The 25,736-nt window shown below is 52.2% G+C and overlaps 1 protein-coding gene across 3 annotated transcripts in view; it reads right to left on the minus strand.

Annotated features, from left to right (window-relative positions):
• CHST11 (carbohydrate sulfotransferase 11) overlaps positions 1-25,736 on the minus strand; it is a 602,167-nt gene that overhangs the window by 284,745 nt on the left and 291,686 nt on the right. For all 3 annotated transcript variants that reach the window (XM_069629905.1, XM_069629907.1, XM_069629906.1), the window contains exon 2: positions 8,382-8,467. In XM_069629905.1, the coding sequence (XP_069486006.1) occupies positions 8,382-8,467 (86 nt within the window). The remainder of the gene's footprint in view (positions 1-8,381; positions 8,468-25,736) is intronic.

Consider the following 25,736-nt stretch of genomic DNA (forward strand, 5'->3'; position numbering starts at 1 on the left):
CCCACTGCTGTGTTGGCATTGCATGGAATAAAGCGCCCCCATCAATTCCATTATAGTAGCGTCTTCTTGGGGTGCCCTTCCTATGTAAATAACTTGGCACGTGGCCTCCATCTTTAGAAGGCCAGAGGTCCCTGGCGATCTTCACGGTTATGCTCAGTAGCCCTCACATATCACGTGTTTGCCCCCCTGACCAGTCTGCCCTCTTTCAGGTCCCAGGCTGTCATTGCCCCCTTGGCATTTTATCTTTGTGTATGCCAGTATTTTCAACCATTTGCTCTGAACTCGACTTCCCACTTGACTTCAGCTACTTCACAGCTAGTGCCTGTACATGGTCGCAGAGTACGCGCGGGGCGTGCAGCGGGCGCGCAACACCTGACTCTATAATTGGCGTTCTCATCGCCACCATCTTAAAGTCAGGCCAGCACCACTCCTACAAAATGACCCACACCTCGGAATATCAACTGCTCCCTTCATAGGGAGCTGGAGTTAATAGCTGATTAATTCTGGGAGAAGTTCACACCGGCACCCACCAGCTCTGAAATCATTAAATGACGTCTGTTGTTTGTGAAGTGGAAGGGGTATTGCTCGGGTGAAGGGGAGTGGCCTGGTGAGGAGGGGGGATTGCTAGCCCTTTGCAGAACTTCCAGCAATCCTCAGAATTCGGGGATTTGTGGAACTTTAAATGCAAGGGTGGCTGGAACGGGGGTTTGGGGGGTGATATAAATATACTGCGGGTGCAGAGCTGCCCCCAGAGGTCCCTACACTCCAGGAGTGAAGGGCTTACTCTTTCCTGCTTCAATAATGGGAAGCACCAGTCACTGGAGATGGTAGTAACTCTGGCATCAATGTCAAGGGCAGAGGTCGACTCGGGTGGAATAGAGTGGGGGGTGAGGGATTAATTCCATTTAAAATCCCACAAGGAATGTCAGGGGCAATTGGAACAGTGGCCCTCAACCTACACAAGGAAGCCCCAGGCAAAAAACCTTGCTTGACGCGCTTGGGGTGGTCCTATTGAAACCCAGTATGTTCCTGCAGCATGTTCCTGTGTGCAAAACCTTACCTGTGTTGATCAGAGTCACCAAAATACTCCCTAGTACTGGCCTGTGTTATGTTGGGCTAGCCTGTGTTATGTTATGTTGTGCTAGCCTGTGTTATGTTGGGCTAGCCTGTGTTATGTTATTTTGGACTAGCCTGTGTTTTGTTGGGCTGGCCTGTGTTATGTTATGTTGGACTAGCCTGTGCTATGTTGGGCTGGCCTGTGTTATGTTATGGTGGGCTAGCCTGTGTTTTGTTATGTTGTGCTAGCCTGTGTTATGTTGGGCTAGCCTGTGTTATGTTATGTTGGACTAGCCTGTGTTATGTTGGGCTAGCCTGTGTTATGTTATGTTGGGCTAGAATGTGTTATGTTGGCCTAGCCTGCGTTATGTTATTTTGGACTAGCCTGTGTTTTGTTGGGCTAGCCTGTGTTATGTTATGTTGGACTAGCCTGTGTTATGTTGGGCTAGCCTGTGTTATGTTATGTTGGACTAGCCTGTGTTATGTTGGGCTAGCCTGTTTTATGTTATGTTGGGCTAGCCTGTGTTTTGTTATGTTGGACTAGCCTGTGTTATGTTGGGCTAGCCTGTTTGATGTTATGTTGCGCTAGCCTGTGTTATGTTATGTTGGACGAGCCTGGGTTATGGTGGGCTAGCCTGTGTTATGTTATGTTGGGCTAGCATGTGTTATGTTGGGCTAATCTGTGTTATGTTGGGCTAGCCTGTGTTATGTTATGTTTGGCTAGCCTGTGTTATGTTATGTTGGACGAGCCTGGGTTATGGTGGGCTAGCCTGTGTTATGTTATGGTGGGCTAGCATGTGTTATGTTGGGCTAGTCTGTGTTATGTTGGGCTAGCCTGTGTTATGTTATGTTGGACTAGCCTGTGTTATGTTGGGCTAGCCTGTTTTATGTTATGTTGGGCTAGCCTGTGTTTTGTTATGTTGGACTAGCCTGTGTTATGTTGGGCTAGCCTGTTTGATGTTATGTTGGGCTAGCCTGTGTTATGTTATGTTGGACTAGCCTGTGTTATGTTGGGCTAGCCTGTGTTATGTTGCGCTAGCCTGTGTTATGTTATGTTGGACGAGCCTGGGTTATGGTGGGCTAGCCTGTGTTATGTTATGTTGGGCTAGCATGTGTTATGTTGGGCTAGTCTGTGTTATGTTGGGCTAGCCTGTGTTATGTTATGTTTGGCTAGCCTGTGTTATGTTATGTTGGACGAGCCTGGGTTATGGTGGGCTAGCCTGTGTTATGTTATGTTGGGCTAGCATGTGTTATGTTGGGCTAGTCTGTGTTATGTTGGGCTAGCCTGTGTTATGTTATGTTTGGCTAGCCTGTGTTATGTTATGTTGTTCTTTTAATTTCTTATGTTATGAAGCTTTTATAAGACGCCAATAACCGGCATCCGCGTCTTACAGCAGGAATGTGCGCATTGTGCTCCCGCCACAGCCGGCGGAGAAAGAAGACAGGGAAACGGCGCAAAAAGTTGGAGGAGCAGGAATAGGACAGGGATGAATATACGACACACTAGTAGTGGGCGGGGTATGCATGCATAAGTAGGGGTGCGTGTGTAATGACAGGCAGTGGACTACGCCAAATTCGGATCTAGTAAGAGAGAAAATAAGCACATAAAAACGTGTAGCAATTTCCAGTGATGCCATTTCTGGTGCCGTAGAGTAAGTGATGTGACTAGACGAGTGTGTTCCGGAAGCCATTGAGGCGTGCACGCCTGAAGTGGCAGCGTGGTTAGGACTCTCCTGCACATGCCAGGTTTATAATCTGGGAATGCCACGCCACCTGACAGAAGTGGCAGAGCCAAGGCCAGGCTGTGTAAAAAGGTCAATGAGGGGAACCCAGATTGGAAGGTAAAAGGGAATTGTTGAATGGCCTCTTGGGAGGGGCCCTTGGGAGGGGCCCTTGGTAGGGGCCAATACTTTGACGAGATCTCTGCGGTGTATTCCCCAAATGCAGGGACACACCTCGGGTAACAGGACGCCCAGGCACACACTCACCATCGCAATGTTGGCTGCGGTCCTTACCGGCCATCGAGGGTGGCATGCAGATGGGCAGCTCTGCCACTCTGGCTTCAGTCTTAGCTGAGAGGACGAGATCTACATTATGGAGAACAGAGGAAAGTCCTGCAGCCAGGGGCACCCAGGGGCAGATCTGATGCATAAGCTCCAGCTATGCCATGTCCATCAGTGTTGGACCTCGCCCCCTGCCTGCTGTGTCCATCAGTGTTGAACCCCCTGCCTGCCATGCCCATCAGTGTTTGACCCTCATACCCATCAGTGTTTGACCCCCCCGCACCCTTGCCTGACATGCCCAACAGAGTTTGACTCTCATCTTCATCAGTGTTGGACCCCCCCACCCCCTGCCTGCCATGTCCATCAGTGTTTGACCCCCACCCCCTGCCTGCCATGCCCATCAGTCTTTGACCCTCATGGCCATCAGTGTTTGATCCGCCGCCCCCTGCCTGACATGCCCATCACATTTTGACCCTTATGTCTATCAGTGTTGGACCCCCTGCCGCCTGCCTGCCAAGCCCATCAGTGTTTGACCTCCTCCTCTAGGTATCCCCCACCTGGCCTATTAAGGGCAGTTGAATGTGGAATGGTGTGGCATTCCGTAGTGGAACTATGAGGGTATAGAGGGTCATAACATGCCAGGTGTTTTGAACCAGAGGTAGTGAAGGCTTTGAGGGGGTGTTGCAGCAACTAGAGGTCTTGTGCGTTTCCATGTGAAATCATTGTGACCAAGAACATGGACCTTGCACACAATTGAGACCTCTTAGGGGCCGCAAGAGGGACCCAGGAGGGTCCTCAGAGAAAGGAAGGCCAGGGTAGCATGGCCTCTCTCTGTGTGACATGACCAAGTTTTGGATGGTGGATCTAAGAGATAAGGAGGGGAGCTTCCGCAGTGGCAGATACTAGAGGGGGAAGTCTTGACTGCTTGAGCCCTGTGCCATATTGAGGGCAGCAGGAGGCTGGGGAAAGTCCCATGGCAGTATATGCTGTGAACCTATGAGGCCTTATTGTGTCCGTAAGAGCCCCCTTTCAATTCTTCTTTGCAAATAAAACACTATGAATGCTATCTTTGATTACACAGTTAAATATCTCAACCATTCCATTAGTTTGGGGATGATAAATTGTGCTGGTACAATGTTCTCTGCTTACATCTCTCAAAAATGGTTCAATTTCTCCTCATACCAATTGCAACCCGTTGTCTGTAATCAACAGATTGGGATATCCTTCCCTATTAAATGTCTTATCAAGAAATTCCATAACATAATTGGTACATACATACTGTACGAATTTGTCCTCCATCCATCTCAACAAAAAAAAGAATACCATACTATATGTTTGGCTTGTTGCACTACTGACTGCTCCTACAATGTCAAAATCCAACTCTCTTCCATGGAAAGTGTTACGAAGCAGCTCCCAGCTTTCTTAGGTTGACATGCTAGGTTTATTAACAGCTTCATAAGTATCTTTACAGGCAGTCATATAAGTTGCTTTTAAGTTACATAAAGGACATTAAAACACTGGCAGCCCATCATCCAGGCATAGGGCTCACCAACTGACCAGGTTAGAACATTCACCCATGCATTCCATCACTCAGACATAAACACTCCACATGACATCACAACATTCCTTCTGCAAAGCCAAGCCATACACAACATATCTCCTCCCCTTACATTATATTACAATGTTTGTTTGTTTGTTGTAGCGCGCGCCCAACCCGAAGTTATCAGGGCGCGAAGGCAAGAATACTTTAAGCTTACAAATTACTATTACAGATTACATAGATAGTTACAGACTAATAGTTAAAAACATGATGATATCAATACAACAAAATGGATGTAAATATTTACAGATAGGCGAAGTACAATGGAGAGAGCGGGGTTTCAGTTGGGTGTGCCTCAAGTGATCAGGAGGGTAGATCTTATCGGTAGTTTTCTTTGAGCCATTTGCTAAAGTTTAATCTAAAGTGTGGGTAGGACTAAAAGATGACATTTCAAGTCACCCAAGTGTGGCACACTGTCTCCCAAGCCCGCTCTATGCAGACGAGTCGTGAGATGGGGGTAGCGGGGGAGGGGTGAGGAGGGCAAAGTCAGGTTTTTCCATCACACACACAAATTATGAAACAATTGCTACACCTCAATTGGGGCAGTGCGTGACCTCATGACCAAGGCATGGACTTTCGGGGGCTCGGTCCCCTCTGCATTCCCCACTTTATAAAGTTTGGCACCAAACCCCAGTCGTTGAGCAGGCACCCCAAGTTTATGGTGGAGCATAAACCAAACACGGGGCGGATGGCTCCCACCCTTATAGGACCTTGAAAGTGGACACCCAGGAGATATGGAAGTCTGGCCCTCACAGAGTCCCAAACATGGAGAGATAGAGAGAGTTCTGAAAACAACATCCCCCTCATCCCCCCTCACATACACACCTCCCACTAACACTCAATAACGGCCCTGAAATGAGAAAGAGATGAAATCAGCATCTTGGCTCTGATTGGATGACTGCACTGCAATAACCTCCCCAGATCTGCACTGCCAGGCGCAACCGTCCCACTGGAGGCACCGGCTATTCATACAGCAGCTGCATTTCCCAGATAGGAAATAACAGCCACCTCCCACAACTCCACGGGAAATGCAGGATTGATGCGGTTACCGTGGGGGGGGGGGGTGCAAAAAGCCTTTTCACGCGCGCAGAGGGAGGCGTCAGACCCAAAATACTGTGGCGCTGCCCTGCACCTCGGTCCCTTCTGCTCTCCCTTCTGCAGGTGACGCCGAGGAGCGAGGTGTGCATTGCGACACTTTAACGGCACACCTTTCACTGACCCATTCATCCTGCAACACAAGCTGTAGAAAGATATCCCCGCCTCAGGTGTCGGCAACTCTAGTCCCCTCTGGGAAAAGAGGCCTAATAGAGGCCTGCACTGCTTTCCACGAGGATGTAAAACTCAGAATACAAACACTGCAAATCACCAAACGTACTCAGTTCCTGACACAACGAAATGTGGGCAAGCTACGTGCAGTGGAACCAGAATACCAGTGTACGCTGCCCTGCAGTGACCACAGTAAGGCAGGAATATACCCATGTACAAAATTAAATGGGGTACTCATGTCGCATCTCATGCCAGAAGTCAGCCTCTAAGTGCGGGCCAGGTTTCGAACCCGTGCTGCTGCTGCTGTTCACAAGCTTCCAGGACAAGCGCGTTGCCACCCAGCTATCCACCTGGCTTACATTAAGGAGAGTCAGATCCGCACTCTCCCAAACTCACTAAGCTATCGTAAGAGGACAGCGTGGCTGCAATGGCTAGTCTCACAATGAGCTTCCGGCAAGACTTTAAGTGGACCAGGGCTTGGCGTGGCTCAGACCCGGCAGGGGTAAAAAAGTGTCCTTGAGCCAGCGACACAGCTAATGAGTTGAGGCAGGCCTGCCCACTGCCACCCAGTGCACCTAGTGCCGAATGCTGCCGTGGCCCAGGGAAAGTGGCCCTGTCTCTGAGTAGTTGGGCTCCTCACAGTTGGGGTTAATTTTAACACTTAAACCAAGTGTTAGGAGGTGGATTAATTACCACACGTGATGTCAACAAAGCATTAGACAGCGCACACAGCAACCTCAGAGTAATACTTCATTGGAGCACTCGGTGTATGGTGTGTGTTCTTTTTCTGTCTTTGTGACTGTGCTTTATCATTTACTGAAATGAATATTACACCGAATGGTGTCCAACAGTGTGTTCTGCCCGCCATTTGTGTGCTGTAAATAGGAGTTTAGATTATTGTAACAAGATTGCATATTTCGCACATTTTGACACCTTTGGGTGCCAACTACATCTTTTAGGGATCTGCAGTTAGCACTTTGGGATATTTTATATTGTTTTTTTATGATGTTTTACTGAATTGTGTTTTATAATTATGCATTAAAAATATTCGTGATAATGTCAAGTAAGAGTGCGAGTGGTATAATTTTCCCTGCACTTGTTTGTAATTGTTCTGTGATGCCAAATTTTGAAAGGTGACACACACCCCTGAGTCTAGCGATTTTGATTTTTCTCACCTTACCTGACGAGACAGGGAGTTTGTTTTATGTTGTCATATTATTGTATCAGGTTTACTCCCCTCTCTTATCCTCCTGATATCCCCCTTTTTTGGATCAGGGCTCATCACACTGGCACACAGAACCACCCCACCTATTTCTGCTGCCCAGGGGAAGTGCTATTCCGGCACCTAGCAAGTGGTCTGGAATATATGTTCTTAGGGCCAGTATTGTGCCCCCTGGTGGCCGTCTGCTTTTGGTGTCCTAGGCAGCCTCCTAGAAAAGTCCCTAACGAAAAAAGTGTTAGCATCCGGAAGGCACACCACCACAGGAAGTGACATCAGAGGCCGGGAAGTCGCAGCAAGGCAATGACAGAGCGTTCAGGAAGTGGGCCTATTCCCGCGCCCAGGCAATGAATTCCCGCGATTGGCAGTAGAACGGGCTCTCTCGTCTCTCCCTCCAACTCTCGAGGAGCACGTGCTGAATTACAAGAAATCTTGGAATGCTGGCAAACTACTGCCCCCCTTTCTCGTCCAGCGGCACCACCGATTCGCTCACGCTTATTTAAAAGAAATATTCATATTCCATTATGAACATTTTTGACGTTCTAGCTTTTTAACTCATACCCTTGTGAATTCTCAGAATGCATTCGCTGTTCTAGCCTCTCTCATAAATGCAGGACTACAAGTACCAGCATGCAACGTGATGTGAGCTTAACAGGCATGGCCACTGAGCAGCAAACACCTGAGAAGGGACCCCTTGGGAGCACTGTAAACCGTAAGGAGTAAGAAAGCCCTGGTGCAGCCCCTACCTTCAGCCATTCTTTAGCCCGGGCACGCAGCTCGTTTTGACACGTGATGACATGAAACCTGCAAACACGCACTCCTGGGGAAGGTGGAACACACAGCCTCCACCTAAAAGTGTTTGCCGCCATCCCATAAATGGTCCCCTCCAGTATATGGCCGGTGCTTTTGAAGGCCCCTCGATTCTCACATATATAAACATCCCGGCATCCATTTCGGCATCATGGAGTGGGGAGTTTTCAAAGCTTGGGAAGCGTCCCTCCAGGTTACGATAAAGGATCGCAGCCCATCCAGCCTGGCATTAGACGCACTGTCCCAGACTGGCTGGTAAACTAGGAACACCTGTGCCCAATGGCATGGCACAGTGACTGGCTAGCACTTCACACAAGAGCATACTACAGGGAGCCAGTAGAGCAGGTGCGATCAGAGGGCAGCCGTCACAAGCCTAGACTGGCAGGGAGACTGTAAACACATTAGCCAAATCACGGGGTGCACTGACCTGGACTGGGTTGTAGAGCTCTTGCAGGGGGCTTCGAGACCCTTTCCGGCAACAGATGTCCATTCCAAAGGGGTTTCTGCGCATGACTGGGGGAGAAGAGAGAGAACATAAGCAGGCAGTTAGGAGCAGCTGTGCCACCAGAAACAGTCATAACCAGAAAAGCCGCTCCCCGGATCAGGGACACATTGGCAACCCCATCAATTTCAGGGGTCTACCCCCTTTCTGCGGGTAAATCCCGCTCTTAGGCCCACCATGCCCATCTCACCCTAAGCCACATCACACAACCCACCATGCACCCCCTCAAAGCAGCTGCCAGTCAAGGGTTAAGTGTAGTGAAAAGTGTGGGCTCAAAAATAATGGAAAGTGAGGATTTGTCCAAACATAAGGATGAGCGTGGGGACCACAGGTGCCATGAGACCCAGGCTTGTTACATGTTGGGGCGGGGTGGGAGGGGTAGCTTCTGCAGAGTACTTTAAACAAGCATTGGCAATACCAACAGTTTGGGCTTTTGTGTAGGCATGGGAAAGGCACTTGCCAGGCACTGCCATAGTGGTATTGACTGGCTATTGAGGGTAGCAACTGCAGAGTAGCTGGCAATCTATTATCAATGCCTGGCTAATGCCCAATACTTCTACAGAAGCCACAACTGCTGGCTGTGCCAGTGTTTGTTTTAAACAGGACTTCAGTGAAGGACACGCAGAGTTCATATAAATCTAGTAGCTGAGGGCACATCTGGCTAAGACATTTTTATTACACCCGCAGCACGTTCACAGCTCCAATTAAGTCAGTGGGCCTCATTACACGGTATGCGGTAAGGGTTTACCGGTACCGGTAAGGGCACCGGTACCGGTAAACCCTTACCACCTTACTACGAGGTCCCTTTGCCGGACCCGACCTCAACGGCTGGTTTTACCAGCTGAGAAGGAACGGGCCCGCAAAGGGACCTTGGTGCTAATTACGGTACCGCAATTTGCGGTACCGTAATTACCTCCTTCCCCATTCCCATTGAGCCCTATGGGGGCAAAAATGGGAATGGGGAAGTGCCTTGGTGAATGAGGAATTACCGCCCCCGCTCACCTTGGAGTGGGCCGGTAATTCCGCCATTCACCAAGGCAGACACGGTAAAATACCGGCGGCAACCATGGCGCTAATAGCGCCATGGTTACCGCATACCGTGTAATGAGGCCCATTAACTTTTAGAAGAATGCTTTGAAAAACGCTGGCAGGCACTTGCAGTGCAAAGTTTGTTGGAATGGCTTGATTAAAGCGAGCTCAAGAGTTCCCATGAGGCGGTGTTTTGGGCGGGAAGGGGCAGGCACCGGGTAGGAATGGCCATAGGGATTAGCATGGCTATGGGCAGGAAATAGGTGTGCAAATAACCAAACAACACCTACCAGCGTTGTGTCCCTCCTCATATGCCATTCCTTCCTACCTGCACTATAATGAATAGCTTTGGCTGAACAGCTAATAGTCCAAACTAAAAAACGGCCACTCATGTCGGCTGACTGCTTAAAATCACACAGGTGTCAGCAGTCACAACTCAGAAGTAATGGCAAACAGGTTGAATGCTGAGTGCTGGCAACCCCGCACCCCTCACTTTTCAACACAGACACATTCAATGTGCCTATGCCTCAACAATGAAAAAACTGAGCTTCTCCTCATTGGCACACAACCTCCTCTAAAGACACTCAACATTCATCACTGACAGTAACACCATCACGGTCGCAAAAGGCGTAAAGACCCTGGGAGTATACCTAGACTCCACCCTTTCCTTAACCAGACAGGTCAACGCCATCGCATCTACAACCGCACACACTGCTACACTAATCAACGCCTGCAGACCCTTCCTAGACTCCACCCAGTGTAGCAACGCCTGCAGACCCTTCCTAGACTCCACCCAGTGTAGCAACGCCTGCAGACCCTTCCTAAACTCCACCCTTTCCTTAACCAGACAGGTCAACGCCATCGCATCTACAACAGCACACACTGCTACACTAATCAACGCCTGCAGACCCTTCCTAGACTCCACCCAGTGTAGCAACGCCTGCAGACCCTTCCTAGACTCCACCCAGTGTAGCAACGCCTGCAGACCCTTCCTAGACTCCACCCAGTGTAGCAACGCCTGCAGACCCTTCCTAAACTCCACCCTTTCCTTAACCTGACAGGTCAACGCCATCGCATCAGCTGCAGCAGACACTGCTAAACTAATCAACGCCTGCAGACCCTTCCTGTCCACCGACAGCTGCATCACACTCGCCAGAGCCTATCCAGGATCTACTACTGCAACTCCCTCTTTGCAGGCACCAATACCTGCAACTTAAAAAAACTACAGATTATCCAAAATAACGCCGTAAGAGCAGCTCTAAACATCTCCGTGAAAGACCAGATCTCCACAGCCAGACGTAGCCTACACTGGCTCCTGGTCCGAGAACGCATTACATTCAAAACACTAGCATTGACCCACAAATGCATCTCCAACACTGCACCGACCTACTTGCCCAGAAGAATCTCTAAGGCCCAGTCAACCAGACCTCCGAATCTAATCTAAGACTAACTAGACATGCCGCGATGCCATCAATGTACCTGCAATGAACTAATGCACACAATGTAATACCTATTTTCTGCCTGTAACCTTTTGTAACCAAGCTCTCCATGTAACCAGACCCCAGATGCCCACGGGTTTGGTGCTCATAACAAATGCCAAAATAAATAAATTAAAATAAAAAATACATTTAAATACACCCTTTCGAATAAAGGAAGCATTGGACCAATGCATTGATCGTGGAAACCACTCATCCTCACCCCTCAGAGACATGTCCACAAAATGGCTCCATGCCCGCGGGTGAGACATGTGTGCCATGACTGGAGACGTGCACATGCCAACGCTAGTAGTGTGCTCAGCAGAAGCATGTCTGTGCCCAGGGGAGACATGTGTGCCATGACTGGAGACGTGCACATGCCAACGCTAGTAGTGTGCTCAGCAGAAGCATGTCTGTGCCCAGGGGAGACATTTCATTGGATAACAGATCATTGCGTTGGGCCCAGAAGACACTTTTCTGAGACCAGCAGGGACACGTTTGTGTCATAGCAGACACCTGCGTGGCTGGTCTGTGTGTGTGTGTGTGTGTATAATGTTTTATTTTTTATTTTATTTTATTGGTATACAGTTTACATGAAACTTTTACCAATCACAATATAAAAACTTCTGAAAGACATACGACGATAAAAATAAATCAAAAGGCAAGCAGAGAAGCAGGACAGAACTGAGCAACACAACACAACACAAACCCAAGACAATCATCGCCACCTCCTGTGCGATTACACTTCCGTGAATCGGGTTTGATCCTGATTTAGGCTCGTTTTTTGTCCACCTTAAAGTGCTTCGTCTCTGGGAAGATATCATTAAAACATGTGTTAGTCCAAAAATGTATTTGGGGTCCTTTCCTCTATAGGGGCGCTCCCACCAGTCCTCATCGCCTGTTCATAGGCCATCTGATATTAAATGGCCCAGGTGGGCTGTTCGTTGCATTTTCACTGCTACACAATTCAGGATGACGTGTTTACATTTTCTCGCGGCCCACAGCAGAATCTACATACTGAGTCCACAATTCCTTCTTGGTTCCTGACCAAAAGGACTTCTTCTGTGTGTATTGCGTTCATTCTAAATCGTGTATATGATTGTGTCACATCAAACACCTGCGTGGCTGGTGTGTGTGTGTATTTAATTGTGTCATAGCAACCCTCTACGTGGCTGGTGTGTGTGTGTGTGTATAATTGTGTCATAGCAGAATGTACACTCCACTAGCTGTGTGGCCCAGGTAGTAGGTGGGATGGTCAGGCACCCTAGCCACCAGCCCAGAGAGTGCAGGCAGCACTAGGTAGGTCTGCATCCCTGGTGGTAGGCAGCGTGGCTGCAGCCTTGTGAACTCTGTGCATTCTCTTGGCATGGTAGACCAGGCGGCCGTGGGAAAGGGCTCATATTTTAGAGCAGGTGTTCCAGGCATAGCAGTATGTCGCGGGGTGTCTGGAGGTATGAGGGTGCACTGGAAGGCACACTGATAACTCCTATATTTTGCCGCTTTGGCTGGACGGGGCCAAGTGGCGGGCACATACTTGGCCAGTCGGGATGACGCATCTAAGGATATACCTTTAATATCGGGTTGGATTAAGGGTGGGTTATGGGGTTCCAGCTGTTGCTTTCACATATGTAGTCTACAAGGTTAATGATGTCATTGTAGGGTTTCCTGGGAGTAATTGTAGCACCAAGTCTGAAGGCTAGCATGAAAGGAGTTAGGTAGTGAGTGGGTAGGAGGGTGGAGAGGGCGGAGCCTTGAGTGACTCTAGTGGTGCTAGATCTGGGGTGCAAGAAGAAAGTGCTAGACATATAGTTTAGAGCAGATGCCAAGCTCTTCCTATTATATTCCCAAGTGAATATTGGGGTGATCTGCCGGATGGACAAGGTCTACTGCAGCTGAGACAAGTGGTCCCCAGGAACCTGCTCACTGGAGGTGACAAAACCCTACAAGAGTTCCACAGAAGAAAGGAGTTATGTTGCCCCTGGAGACCTTGGACAGAGCCCTCCAGTGGCAAAGATGCGAGGAAGCGACGCCTGGTTCTCACAGCATCTCCTATCCACGGTGGTGCCAGTGTGAGCGCCTTTCAACACTGTCCAGTCCGCTGCAAGGGGACCACCAGAGGCAACTTTGACTTCAGTGCACACTCGCCTCACGCATCTCGACTTCAGTGCACGCTCACCTCACACATCTCAACTTCAGTGCACGCTCGCCTCACGCATCTCGACACGCTCGCCTCTTGCATCTTGACACACTCGTCTCACGCATCTCGACTTCAAGGAACGCTCGCCTCATGCATCTTGACACACTCGCCTCATGCATCTCAACACACTCACCTCACGCATATCGACTTCAGTGCACGCTCGCCTCACGCATCTTGACTTCAGTGCATGCTCACCTCACGCATCTCGACTTCAGTGCACGCTCGCCTCACGCAACTCGACTTCAGTGCACGCTCACCTCACGCATCTCGACACGCTCACCTCACACATCTCGACTTCAGTGCATGCTCACCTCATGCATCTCGACTTCAGAGCACGCTCGCCTCACGCATCTCGCCACGCTCGCCTCACGCATCTCGACACGCTCGCCTCACGCATCTCGACTTCAGTGCACGCTCGCCATACGCATCTCAACACGCTCGCCTCACACATCTCGACTTCACTGCATGCTCACCTCGTGCATCTTGACTTCAGTGCACGCTCGCCTCACGCATCTCGACACGCTCGCCTCACGCATCTCGACACGCTCGCCTCATGCATCTCGACTTCAGCGCACGCTCGCCATACGCATATCGACACGCTCGCCTCATACATCTCGACTTCCGTGCATGCTCACCTCGTGCATCTCGACTTCAGTGCACGCTCGCCTCACGCATCTCGACACGCACGCCTCACGCATCTCGACACGCTCGCCTCACACAACTCAACTTCAGTGCACGCTCACTTCATGCATCTCGACACGCTCGCCTCACGCATCTCGACTTCAGCGCACGCTCGCCATACGCATCTCGACACGCTCGCCTCACACATCTCGACTTCAGTGCATGCTCACCTCACGCATCTCGACTTCAGTGCACGCTCGCCTCACGCATCTCGACACACTCGCCTCACGCATCTCGACACGCTTGCCTCACGCATCTCGACTTCAGCGCACGCTCACCTCATGCATCTCAACTTCAGTGCACGCTCGGCCTCACGCATCTCGACACGCTCGCCTCTTACATCTTGACACGCTCATCTCACGAATCTCGACTTCAGCGCATGCTCGCCTCATGCATCTCGACACGCTCGCCTCATGCATCTCAACACGCTCACCTCACGCATCTCGATTTCAGTGCATGCTCGCCTCATGCATCTTGATTTTAGTGCATGCTCACCTCACGCATCTCAACTTCAGTGCACGCTCGCCTCACGCAACTCGACATGCTCGTCTCACGTATCTCGACACGCTCGCTTCACGCATCTCGACTTCAGCGCACGCTCACCTCACACATCTCGACTTCAGTGCATGCTCGCCTCACGCATCTCTACTTCAGTGCACGCTCACCTCACACATCTCGACACGCTCGCCTCTTACATCTTGACACGCTCGTCTCACTCATGAATCTCGACTTCAGCACATGCTCGCCTCATGCATCTCGACACGCTCGCCTCATGCATCTCAACACACTCACCTCACGCATCTCGACTTCAGTGCATGCTCGCCTCATGCAACTCAACTTTAGTGCACGCTCGCCTCACGCATCTCGACACGCTCGCCTCACACACCTCGACTTCAGCGCATGCTCGCCTCATGCATCTCGACTTCAGCGCACGCTCGCCTCACGCATCTCGACTTCAGCGCACGCTCGCCTCACGCATCTCGACTTCAGCGCACGCTCACCTCACGCATCTCGACTTCAGCGCACGCTCACCTCACGCATCTCAACTTCAGTGCACGCTCAACTCACGCATCTCGACTTCAGCGCACGCTCGCCTCACGCATCTCGACTTCAGCGCACGCTCACCTCACACATCTCGACTTCAGCGCATGCTCACCTCACGCATCTCGACTTCAGTGCACGCTCGCCTCACGCATCTCGACTTCAGCGCACGCTCACCTCACACATCTCGACTTCAGTGCACGCTCACCTCATGCATCTCTGAGTTCCGCTTGATGCTGAGGCTTCCCTATCTCAACATCCGAGACTCACCAAGTCCTCTGGCGTCCCAAACTCACCACCGCCTGCCAGATACCCAGGCACTTCGAGCCCTAAACTGTCGCTTCTGCAGTATCATAACTCTACGGCGAGTCACCCACCCACCGCTGAATCTTCCAGCACCGCCTACTCGGCACCACCTGCCATTTCCCTGCGACCGTGGCCTGCAAGCTGCTGCCACAACGCATCCTTGGATCCCACCGGCACCGGCCCCCGATTTGACCCCAACGCCGGGCTGAAAAGCACCCAGACTCCGGGCTGAAAAGCACTCAGACTCCGGGCTGAAAAGCACCCAGACTCCGGGCTGAAAAGCACCCAGACTCCGGGCTGAAAAGCAGCACCCAGACTCTGGGCTGAAAAGCACCCAGACTCAGCAGGCAAAGAAGAAAACATGTGCTTCTAGTGGTCCTGTGCCACTGGCTCGTTTAAGGGCCCTGTTGGCATTTAAGGCAACACCGCTCCATATCTTTTAAGACCATACCTCGTACTGGAACCTTTGCTGCAGAAACGGTTTCCTTAGGTACCCCATCTTCAAAACCCAGGGTGTCCCCTCATTCCAAAGTCTGCATTCCTTGGGGTTTCCCCTGAAGGGGTGGGCCTTAGTGTTTCATTGGCTGTTTGTACTTCTAGTTTTCAGTACGATTGTGTCTCTGTCAGGGCCTTTTAACTTTTTTAATGAAAGGGGCCTCGAGCCTCAGGGGTCCACCAGGGACCGCACCCATATTGTCAGCAGTTTAATAACACACTCATATAGTCCTTAATGTATTACTTACAAGCTGCGGCGGCTGGAGCTTGTCCTGTCGTAACTTCCATTGGGGAAAAGGGAAGTTTTAGCACCTCATTGCCTTCCAACACTGGTTCCCCCACGTCAGCCACTTGCTTGCAAAGAAGGATTCGCACCTATTCAGCAGGCGTTCCGTGTTTCAGGTCCCTGCTGGCTCGCCGCCTCGTGATGATTGGCAGCTATTAACCTTCTCTTTAGGTGCATTATAATGTATGCCGCCCACGGGGGCTTCAGTCTGCTTTCCATCCAAGCAAGGGGGTCCCCTCAACCATCATGCTGAAATGGGCCCCACACATCTTCAGCCGGGCCTGAGTATAGGTAGCCGTCCCGATGACTACTGGTTCAGTAGTAGTGTGGGGCTGACACTACTCATCCCTGTACTCCTGCACAGCAGTAGTCATTTCGTCAAAGCCTCACGTAAGAGGGAGGGCGTTTCTAGGCGCTATAGGAGCTCGCTGAAAGGAATTTCCCCCTCAGAGATTTCTGAGGGGGATTTTGAACTGGCCATTTTTCAAATCGTCAGGCACTATTTAAGTGTGCACTGAGCAAGGCTTAATGAGGAATTTCAGCACTTTCCAACGTATAATATGCGCCTTGATATCTGAAAAAAGGAGCGCCAATCCGCTGTGGGCTCTGGGCGTGGCTACAGCTGTCATTAAGAGACATCTGCGCTTTGGTAAGGCGCTCTCTCCCCTGTACAGATGCTCGTTGGAAAGGTGTCTCTCTGCCCCTACGTATGACTGTGGCCATTTTGTGACGACTCTGAGGAGGGTGTCTGACCTCTGGCGCCCTCTTTGACATGGCACGGGGGTCCCACACAGCAGTGCTGGCTTCTGGATATGGGGTGGTGGGAGTGCTCTTGTGTGCATGGACCAGTGGTGTTTCCAGGAATGAAATTTAGGGGGGCACAGAGGGGGCCACACACAAAAATAGGGGGGGCCGCCTATAAAAGGGCAAGGTGTATGCTTGTCCCAAATTGACGTGGGTAAAGCAGTCCAAAGTGGCCCCGGGGAGGGGTAAAAATCATGTATTTATACAGCAAACAATACTGGTGTGTATCTGCCTAAATCTTATAATTATTATAATTCTTCTTTTTTTATAACATGTATAATACCAACGAGTGGTTTCTAAGCGTGGGATCAGGATTCAAACCTGTGTTGCGCTGCGTTGTTTGTTTCCAACACATATATCGATATTGAAAATATATATAGTTATATCTCCAAAACTCGATATATGGCCAGCACACGCCAGCACCAGTTAAGCTCACTCCTGGTCTCGGGCCTACATGGGCCATTTGTGCAGATGTTGCCTGTGGTCATTGGCTGGTAATGGACACCTGCCATTTTATGCACTTTCAGATGATAGTGTCCATATTGTGTCGCGATCGCATCGGCTGTAGGGGGCCTTTCACAGGTGTGCCATTAATACCCACGGTTCACGATGCCTTTTTGTGCATCTCGCGTCTGGCTGTGGGTGCTTTTCTGGAAGGTCTGTGCAGATCGCAATTGGGGCTGTGGGTTCCTTTCTCGGCAGTGTCTTGCATGTGATCTAGAGGAGCACAGTGTGTGTCAGTGTGTGCGCTATAACAACGGTCCCCAGCGACAAGATATGAGCCTTTAAATCAGTGTATTCTGCAGAGCTGGAGCCACTCTGATGCCTCGAGAGCAGAAGAAAGAAACTGGCTGAGCAAGGAGCCTGCAAACCCGCAGGTGACAGCTGGGGAAGGTGGACAGAAGATTAGATCACTGAGCCCCCAGCTCACCTCAGCGAAGCTGGGGGCGCAGCCCGGAAACCCGCCAAGACCCCATTTACATTTCCATAATTGGCAGCCGGGCCAGCCCGATTGTTGAAATTCAAATTGGGGTCTTTTTTCACTGTGCCCTCACTCCCTCGGGCTGGGCTTGCCTTTTCACCTAGCTGCGCATGTGCGCGCACGCATGCAGTAGCAATGACAAGCTCTGGCCCCGACTGCTGACCATCACCCCAGTGCCGCTGTTCTGTGTGCACCTTTACAGTGCGTTCTTCACTGCATTTGTAAGCATTGTGGCCCTGTGTGTATGTCTTGTGGTCTGACCACAGTCAGCACTGCAGAGAGAGTAGCCCAGGTAGGGGGCCAGGGGAGTATCCAGCATTGCAAGAGTGATGGGGCGAGCCACTAAAGTCCTGCTACACCCCCCCCCACAAATGCAGTGGACGCAATTCCATACGGTCTCATTCGCACCCCCAAACTGCCCCACCCCTGCCCCAGTCTACGTTTTCGGTAACATTAGTGACATATGGCATTTTAACACAACAACAAAAATAAAACTCTAGAATCATTACAGATGCAGGAAACTATCTATTAGAGCACTGCCCAGGCGCTCTGGGGCAAAATACATGCACACCTCTTAATGTGCACATGCATTGCACCAACAGGAGGGACTTCACAGAACAGGACATTGCAAGGAGCATCATTAGTCCTTGATACTTGAAGGCACCATGAAAATGACTTAAGAATAAGTTGCCATAAGTGAGCCACGTGTCAAATAACTTTATGGTGCAAATGCATAAATTGCACTATTATGTATGAAACAACTCTGTAGTCATTAGGCTTTAAAAAAAATATAACACCATCATATATTAACATAAGTTAGGCAGTAAATCACTCACTGAGCTGCAGATAAGACACAGTGCGATTAAATGATTTGCCCAGGATCACACACTTGGTTAAATGGTGAAACCGGGACGTGGACAATTTAAGCAGCTGTGCACAGCTTTCCAGGTTTAGTTAATACAGATATTTATTAAGGTTTTGCTTTGCATTGCATGTGCTTAAATAATACTTTATAGCAATACCTTGGAAGCAAAGCACATTTCATAATAAACTAACTTTTTGTAGGAGACTAACTATGTACTATATGCATTGTCATAGAAATATGTTGAGCAATGGGAGTATGGCTTGAGTTTTATTCTCCCCATCCTGCATGCAAAGTCACAATAGCATCATGCACATTAATGTGATCCTAACAAATCCCCCTTGGGTTTAAAAACCATAGTAATTTCAAAAAGCCTGCAGCATTATGCACCCTCTCACTCCTGATCGCTCCCTCCCATGCACACTCCTAAAGGGACAAGACGCCCTGCTTATAGTGCCCTCCCTGCCCCCCATCAGTGGCTCACATTGAAATGCTCTGTTGACACCGAGCAACGCGAGGGCCCCTCTCAGTGGAGTAACTACTGAAAATGTTGGGGGGGGGCATGATATCTGAAGAAAAGGTGCCCCAGCCAAATGAATAGGGACAAAATGGTGAGCCATGAAAGTTGGGGGGGGGGGAGGGGCGGGGACAAACACCCCGGTGCCACCCTAAAATTACGCCCATGGCCCCTCTGCTTACCAGAGCTCTTGGAACATTGTCCTGGCAGTGGGGCACCTCTCCAGTGGGGCGGCCAATTCACCCCACTGTATTATGGAGGCATTCATGCATTAGAGAGACGGGCCTATAAAAGCCACACAGGCCTTCAGCCCTGGCGAGGCACTATGAGTGCACACACTGGAGGGCGTGCATGAGATGTGTGCATGCATTCCCGCGGTGCACACTCCCGCAGGGCACACTCCTGCGGTGCACACTCCCACCGTGCACACTCCCGCGGTGCATACTCCCGCAGTGCACACTCCCGCGGTGCACACTCTGTCTTGGTGCCGGGTTCGCACCCCACAGCTGCGTCTTGTGCTTCCCGTCAATAGCTTCATTTTTCAGTGGCACAGAAAGCTAAATTATTGCACGTAGGCCCCCCCCGCCCCCCCCCGCAGCGATTTATTTTGACCTAGAATCCAGCGTCGACACAGATTAAGGTCAGGCCACGACGGTAATAAACCCCCCAGAATGACGCGGTCCTTAAGAAAACACCAAGTCTGTGTCTTTGTGGCGGAGGAGTGAGGACAGTAAGGGCTTGTTCCCCTGCCCCCCCCCCCGGCCCACAGACCCCCCGCAGTCAGAGGTGCAGGAGGAAAGTCGCCTGTGTTGGCCATAAAGCTTGATGTTATAAGCGCCGCTAATATATTGAACTGTTTATGTTTCAAATGAAAGGCCTTTAAATCTGGTCAGGGTGAATAGCACAGGATGCTGTGTGGTCTGGATGCCGGATAAGCTGGTTACCATGACCTCAAGGTCACGGGGGGCAGATTCGGGCTTGCCTATGCTTCCCACCGAGGGTAGCTCAGGCTCAGGCTCACAGTCACTCAGGGTAGCTCAGGCTTGCCTATGCTGCTCACGGTCACTGAGGGTAGCTCAGCCTTGTCTATGCTGATCAGGGTCACTGAGGGTAGCTCGGGCTTCCCTCTGCTGCTCATGGTCACTGAGGGTAGCTCAGGCTTGTCTATGCTGATCAGGGTCACTGAGGGTAGCTCAGGCTTGTCTATGCTGATCAGGGTCACTGAGGGCAGCTCTGGTTTACCTATGCTGCTCACGGTCAATCAGGGCAGCTCAGGCTTGCCTAGGTGCTCACGGTCACTGAGGGTAGCTCGGGCTTCCCTCTGCTGCTCATGGTCACTGAGAGTAACTTGGGCTTGTCTATGCTGATCAGGGTCACTGAGGGTAGCTCTGGCTTGCCTATGCTCCTCGTGGTCACTGAGGGTAGCTCGTGCATGTCTTTGCTGCTCACGGTCACTCAGGGTAGCTCAGGCTTGCCTCTGCTGCTCACGGTCACTCAGGGTAGCTCAGGCTTGTCTATGCTGATCAGGGTCACTGAGGGTAGCTCAGGCTTGCCTATGCTGCTCGTGGTCACTCAGGGTAGCTCAGGCTTGTCTATGCTGATCAGGGTCACTGAGGGTAGCTCTGGCTTGCCTATGCTCCTCGTGGTCACTGAGGGTAGCTCGTGCATGTCTTTGCTGCTCACGGTCACTCAGGGTAGCTCAGGCTTGCCTCTGCTGCTCACGGTCACTCAGGGTAGCTCAGGCTTGTCTATGCTGATCAGGGTCACTGAGGGTAGCTCAGGCTTGCCTATGCTGCTCGTGGTCACTCAGGGTAGCTCGGGCTTGCCTATGCTGCTCATGGTCACTGAGGGCAGCTCAGGCTTGCCTATGCTGCTTACGGTCACTGAGGGTAGCTCGGGCTTGCCTATGCTGCTCGCTGTCACTCAGGGTAGCTCAGGCTTGCCTATGCTGCTCACAGTCACTCAAGGCAGCTCAGGCTTGCCTATGTGCTCATGGTCACTGAGGGTAGCTCGGGCTTGCCTATGCTGCCCACGGGGGGTAGCACAGGCTCCGGCTTGCCTATGCTGCCCACTGAGGGTAGCACAGGTTTGGGCTTGCCTATTCTGCTCATGGTCACTGATGGTAGCTCGGGCTTGCCTATGCCGCTCACACTCACTGAGGGCAGCTTGGGCGTGCCTATGCGCTCACAGTCACTGAGGGTAGCTGGGGCTTGCCTATGCTGCTCACAGTCACTGAGGGTAGCCCAGGCTTGCCTATGCTGCTCACGGTCACTGAGGGTAGCTCAGGCTTACCTATGCTGCTCATGGTCACCGGGGGTAGCTCAGGCTTGTCTATGCTGATCAGGGTCACTGAGGGCAGCTCTGGCTTGCCAGAGGGCAGCTCACGGTCAATCAGGGCAGCTCAGGCTTGCCTCTGCTGCTCATAGTCACTGAGGGTAGCTCAGGTTTGCCTATGCGCTCATGGTCACTGAGGGCAGCTCTGGCTTGCCTCTGCTGCTCACAGTCACTGAGGGCAGCTCTGGCTTGCCTATGCTGCTCACAGTCACTGAGGGTAGCTCGGGCTTGCCTATACTGCTCATGGTCACTGAGGGTAGCTCGGGCTTGTCTATGCTGCTCACGGTCACTCAGGGTAGCTCAGGCTTGCCTATGCTGCTCACGGTCACTGAGGGTAGCTCAGGCTTGCCTATGCTGCTCGTGGTCACTCAGGGTAGCTCGGGCTTGCCTATGCTGCTCTTGGTCACTGAGGGTAGCCTGGGCTTGCCTATGCTACTCGCGGTCACTCAGGGTAGCTCAGGCTTGCCTATGCTGCTCACGGTCACTGAGGGCAACTCTGGCTTGCCTATGCTGCTTACGGTCACTGAGGGTAGCTCGGGCTTGCCTATGCTGCTCGCTGTCACTCAGGGTAGCTCAGGCTTGCCTATGCTGCTCACAGTCAATGAAGGCAGCTCAGGCTTGCCTATGTGCTCACGGTTGCTGCGGATAGCTCGGGCTTGCCTATGCTGCCCACGGAGGGTAGCACAGGCTCAGGCTTGCCTATGCCGCCCACTGAGGGTAGCACAGGTTTGGGCTTGCCTATGTTGCTCACGGTCACTGATGGTAGCTCGGGCTTGCCTATGCCGCTCACGCTCACTGAGGGCAGCTTGGGCTTGCCTATGTGCTCACAGTCACTGAGGGTAGCTCAGGCTTCCCTATGCTGCTCACGCTCACTGAGGGTAGCTGGGGCTTGCCTATGCTGCTCACGGTAACTGAGGGTAGCTCAGGCTTGCCTATGCTGCTCACGGTGCCGAGGGTAGCTCAGGTTTGCCTATGCTGCTTATGGTCACAGAGGATAGTGCAGGCTCAGGCTTGCCTATGCTGGTCACTGTCACTGAGGTTAGCTCGGGCTTGCCTATGCTGCTCATAGTCACTGAGGGTAGCTCAGGCTTGTCTATGCTGATCAGGGTCACTGAGGGTAGCTCAGGCTTGCCTATGCTGCTCACTGTCAAGGGGATAGTGCAGACTTATGCTTCCCTATGATGCTCATATCACAGGCATTAGCGCAGGCTTGCCTATGCTGCTCACGGGGCCGAGGGTAGCTTGGGCTTGCCTATGCTGCTCATGGTCACTAAGGGTATCTCAGGCTTGTCTATGCTGATCAGGGTCACTGGGGGTAGCTCAGGCTTATCTATGCTGATCAGGGTCACTGAGGGCAGCTCTGGCTTGCCTATGTTGCTCACAGTCACTCAGGGTAGCTCAGGCTTGCCTATGCTGCTCACGGTCACTGAGGGCAGCTCTGGCTTGCCTCTGCTGCTCACGGTCACTGAGGGTAGCTCAGGCTTGCCTATGCTCGTCGTGGTCACTGAGGGTAGCTCGGGCTTGTCTATGCTCCTCGTGGTCACTGAGGGTAGCTCGGGCTTGTCTGTGCTCCTCGTGGTCACTGAGGGCAGCTCTGGCTTGCCTAAGCTCCTCGTAGTTACTTAGGGGAGCTTGGGCTTGCCTCTGCTGTTCATGGTCACTGAGAGTAGCTCGGGCTTGCCTCTGCTGCTGATGGTCACTGGGGTAGCTCAGGCTTGTCTATGCTGATCAGGGTCACCGAGGGCAGCTCTGGCTTGCCTCGGCTGCTCATAGTCACTGAGGGTATCTCAGGCTTGCCTATGCGCTCACGGTCACTGAGGGCAGCTCTGGCTTGCCTCTGCTGCTCACAGTCACTGAGGGCAGCTCTGGCTTGCCTCTGCTGCTCACAGTCACTGAGGGCAGCTCTGGCTTGCCTATGCTGCTCATGCTCACTGAGGGCAGCTCTGTCTTATATGTCTGGCTTCCCTATGCTGCTCAAGGTCACTGAGGGTAGCTCGGGCTTGTCTATGCTGCTCACGGTCACTCAGGGTAGCTCAGGCTTGCCTCTGCTGCTCACGGTCACTGAGGGTAGCTCAAGCTTGCCTATGCTTGTCATGGTCACTGAGGGTAGCTCGGGCTTGTCTATGCTCCTCGTGGTCACTGAGGGTAGCTCAGGCTTGTCTATGCTCCTCGTGGTCACTGATGGCAGCTCTGGCTTGCCTAAGCTCCTCGTAGTTACTTAGGGGAGCTTGGGCTTGCCTCTGCTGCACATAGTCACTGGGGTTAGCTCAGGCTTGTCTATGCTGATCAGGGTCACTGAGGGCAGCTCTGGCTTGCCTATGCTGTTCACAGGCTCTCAGGGTAGCTCAGGCTTGCCTCTGCTGCTCATGGTCACTGAGGGTAGCTCAGGCGTGTCTATGCTCATCAGGGTCGGGTCACTGAGGGCAGCTCTGGCTTGCCTATGCTGCTCACAGTCTCTCAGGGTAGCTCAGGCTTGCCTCTGCTGCTCACGGTCACTGAGGGTAGCTCGGGCTTGCCTATGCACTCACGGTCACTGAGGGTAGCTCGGGCTTGCCTCTGCTGCTCATGGTCACTGAGGGTAGCTCGGGCTTGCCTATGCTCCTCGTGGTCACGGAGGGTAGCTTGGGCTTGTCTAAGCTCCTCATGGTCACTGAGGGTAGCTCGGGCTTGTCTAAGCTCCTCATGGTCACTGAGGGGAGCTTGGGCTTGCCTCTCCTGCTCACGGTCACTGAGGGTAGCTCGGGCTTTCCTCTGCTGCTCATGGTCACTGGGGGTATCTCGGGCTTGCCTATGCACTCACGGTCACCGAGGGCAGCTCTGGCTTGCCTATGCTGCTCACAGTCACTGAGGGTAGCTGGGGCTTGCCTATGCTGCTCACAGTCACTGAGGGTAGCCCAGGCTTGCCTATGCTGCTCACGGTCACTGAGGGTAGCTCAGGCTTACCTATGCTGCTCATGGTCACCGGGGGTAGCTCAGGCTTGTCTATGCTGATCAGGGTCACTGAGGGCAGCTCTGGCTTGCCAGAGGGCAGCTCACGGTCAATCAGGGCAGCTCAGGCTTGCCTCTGCTGCTCATAGTCACTGAGGGTAGCTCAGGTTTGCCTATGCGCTCATGGTCACTGAGGGCAGCTCTGGCTTGCCTCTGCTGCTCATGGTCACTGAGGGTAGCTCGGGCTGGCCTCTGCTGCTCATGGTCACTGAGGGTAGCTCGGGCTGGCCTCTGCTGCTCATGGTCACTGAGGGTAGCTCGGGCTTGCCTCTGCTGCTCATGGTCACTGAGGGTAGCTCGGGCTTGCCTATGCTGCTCACGGTCACTGAGGGTAGCTCAAGCTTGCCTATGCGCTCATGGTCACTGAGGGTAGCTTGGGCTTGCCTCTGCTGCTCACGGTCACTGAGGGTAGCTCGGGCTTGCCTATGCACTCACGGTCACTGAGGGTAGCTCGGGCTTGCCTATGCGCGCACGGTCACGGAGGGTAGCTCGGGCTTGCCTATGCACTCACGGTCACTGAGGGTAGCTCGGGCTTGCCTATGCGCGCACGGTCACGGAGGGAAACTCTGGCTTGCCTATGCTCCTCGTGGTCACGGAGGGTAGCTTGGGTTTGTCTAAGCTCCTCATGGTCACTGAGGGTAGCTCGGGCTTGTCTATGCTCCTCATGGTCACTGAGGGGAGCTTGGGCTTGCCTCTCCTGCTCACGGTCACTGAGGGTAGCTCGGGCTGGCCTCTGCTGCTCATGGTCACTGAGGGTAGCTCGGGCTGGCCTCTGCTGCTCATGGTCACTGAGGGTAGCTCGGGCTTGCCTATGCTGCTCACGGTCACTGAGGGTAGCTCGAGCTTGCCTATGCGCTCATGGTCACTGAGGGTAGCTCGGGCTTGCCTATGCTGCTCACGGTCACTGAGGGTAGCTCGAGCTTGCCTATGCGCTCATGGTCACTGAGGGTAGCTCGGGCTTGCCTATGCTGCTCACGGTCACTGAGGGTAGCTCGAGCTTGTCTATGCTCCTCATGGTCACTGAGGGGAGCTTGGGCTTGTCTATGCTCCTCATGGTCACTGAGGGGAGCTTGGGCTTGCCTCTCCTGCTCACGGTCACTGAGGGTAGCTCGGGCTTTCCTCTGCTGCTCATGGTCACTGGGGGTATCTCGGACTTGCCTATGCACTCACGGTCACCGAGGGCAGCTCTGGCTTGCCTCTGCTGCTCATGGTCACTGAGGGTAGCTCGGGCTGGCCTCTGCTGCTCATGGTCACTGAGGGTAGCTCGGGCTTGCCTATGCTGC

Source organism: Ambystoma mexicanum, chromosome 12, assembly GCF_040938575.1.
Source record: "Ambystoma mexicanum isolate Mex_15411 chromosome 12, UKY_AmexF1_1, whole genome shotgun sequence".
NCBI lineage: Eukaryota > Metazoa > Chordata > Amphibia > Caudata > Ambystomatidae > Ambystoma > Ambystoma mexicanum.